At 38.5% G+C, this 1,768-nt stretch overlaps 1 protein-coding gene across 1 annotated transcript in view; it reads right to left on the bottom strand.

Moving 5' to 3' along the window:
- LOC119591566 (inactive rhomboid protein 1-like) overlaps positions 1–1,768 on the bottom strand; it is a gene marked incomplete at its 5' end in the record, with an annotated part of 17,044 nt that overhangs the window by 9,160 nt on the left and 6,116 nt on the right. Inside the window, 5 exon segments of the mRNA XM_037940327.1 lie at positions 188–262; positions 441–587; positions 818–910; positions 912–1,052; positions 1,558–1,632. Of these exon segments, the coding sequence (XP_037796255.1) occupies positions 188–262; positions 441–587; positions 818–910; positions 912–1,052; positions 1,558–1,632 (531 nt within the window).

Genomic DNA, 1,768 nt, shown 5'->3' with positions numbered 1-1,768 from the left:
TGCTATGAATATTAACTCCTTTTTTGAATAGTACAAATAGAGAGTACGATACAAAGAACAGACCAACTAAAAGATTTTTCTGCACAAGCTGGAATCAGTAAGCGACTGGCCAACTTCTGTTACAGTCACTATCAGTGTTACCATATATTACGTGCAGTTAATAAGTTGTAATGTACTAAAGTCTTACCGGTCTTGGGCCAATCCAGAAATTAGATTGCTCCCAATAGCCAACAGTCTGGATTGATAAACTTGCCATCAGGACCTGTATAAAGTATAAACAGAAATTAAAATCACTCTGCAAAGGTAATAATTATACCATTCTCTCCTAAACTGAAGGAAACAATAACTATTTCCTGAAATATCCATAGAAATCATCAAATGCATGAGCTGTTATACAACAGGAAATAAAAGTCAGTAACTGCTAGGTCCCTTGTACCCACCTGCCCTGACTGCTGCTGCCGTGAGAAGCCACGTGGTGCCAGGCCATAGCATGTGATGGAGAGGAGGAGGATGAAAGTCTGGACTGTTGTGACCCACCAAGTAAAGTATGGCCGGTAGTCACTCATCTCGTCCAGCTGCCTTTTGATCTGGGGATGTATGATAATTCTATATGAAGCACATGAGCTTTCTATACAGAATTTGCATCAGTACAAAATATTTCCATCTTATGATTAACATTACAACAACCTCAAGTTGAAGATGGTAATCAATAGGTTTCATAGAACAACAAAGACATGTTTTATTATACTGGACTTTGGAGGAGCCTCATTAGGGGAATTAATGAAAGAACGAGAGAACACACGCCAATGTAACGTACATCTTTTTCTTTCCTGACGCTTTCCTTGAAAGTCCTCCTGAATATTTGGCCAGCAATGCCTCTTCCATACTCTCTCCTGTCTGAGTTATCAAAACAGCTGATCCAAAATTCGATTCCATATGCGAGAGCGACCAATATGAGCACTCGATCGTCCGCTAGCATCGACTGAGTCAGAAACTTGAACAGGAGGCCGCTGCCACTCTTGAACACTCGGGTGGTACCTTGCCCCTCCCACCTGAAATATAAGTAGTAACTATGTACTGTGTGAAGTCTTGAAAGAAGATTGTACACAGCAGTCTTATCAACATCACATCAAATCATATAATGGTATGCATCACTGAGCTACTTCCAGCAAAGAGAAAGTACATGCATACTGCCATTTGTTTTGTCTTCATGGTATTTTCATCATGAAGCAAGATAAGGAAGCTTGTTTGTGAAAAATAAGCTAAATGAAATATTCCAATATATATATATAGATATTTTTCTCCAATAGAAAAATCTCAAATGTTTCATTCCATATTTCAATATCAAACTGAAATAATTGTAATTAGGATTACTAGACTCCTCAATCTGGCTTAAATGATATCAATACTCCCCAGAACAACTGGGATCTCTGAGAGCAACTTGCTTTTCCATTAACTGTCCTATTTTCAAGGTTTTTCCTGTTATGTGAGTGAATCACCTAGGAGGAGAAGGGTATTATGATGCAGAGAGTCTTGTAAAGAAAATGAAAAACTTACTTCTTTACTACTGTCATAGCTTGTGGCTCCAGTAACTGCTTCTGCACTCCCTGCTACTTTGCTGTCGAAAAACACCTGTGGAGGGTAGATGGAAAAATAGTATTAACAACAATAGCAGCCATTATCTTCCTTCAAGCAATGAGGACAAAAAAAAATCTGCATCAAAGATAATTGCAAGAACGTCACTCAACCATGGATGCATCAAATTATC

This window comes from Penaeus monodon, chromosome 28, assembly GCF_015228065.2.
Source record: "Penaeus monodon isolate SGIC_2016 chromosome 28, NSTDA_Pmon_1, whole genome shotgun sequence".
In the NCBI taxonomy this organism is placed as follows: domain Eukaryota; kingdom Metazoa; phylum Arthropoda; class Malacostraca; order Decapoda; family Penaeidae; genus Penaeus; species Penaeus monodon.
Note: the sequence above shows the minus strand (reverse complement) of the source record. Positions and strands in the feature narration are given on the sequence as shown.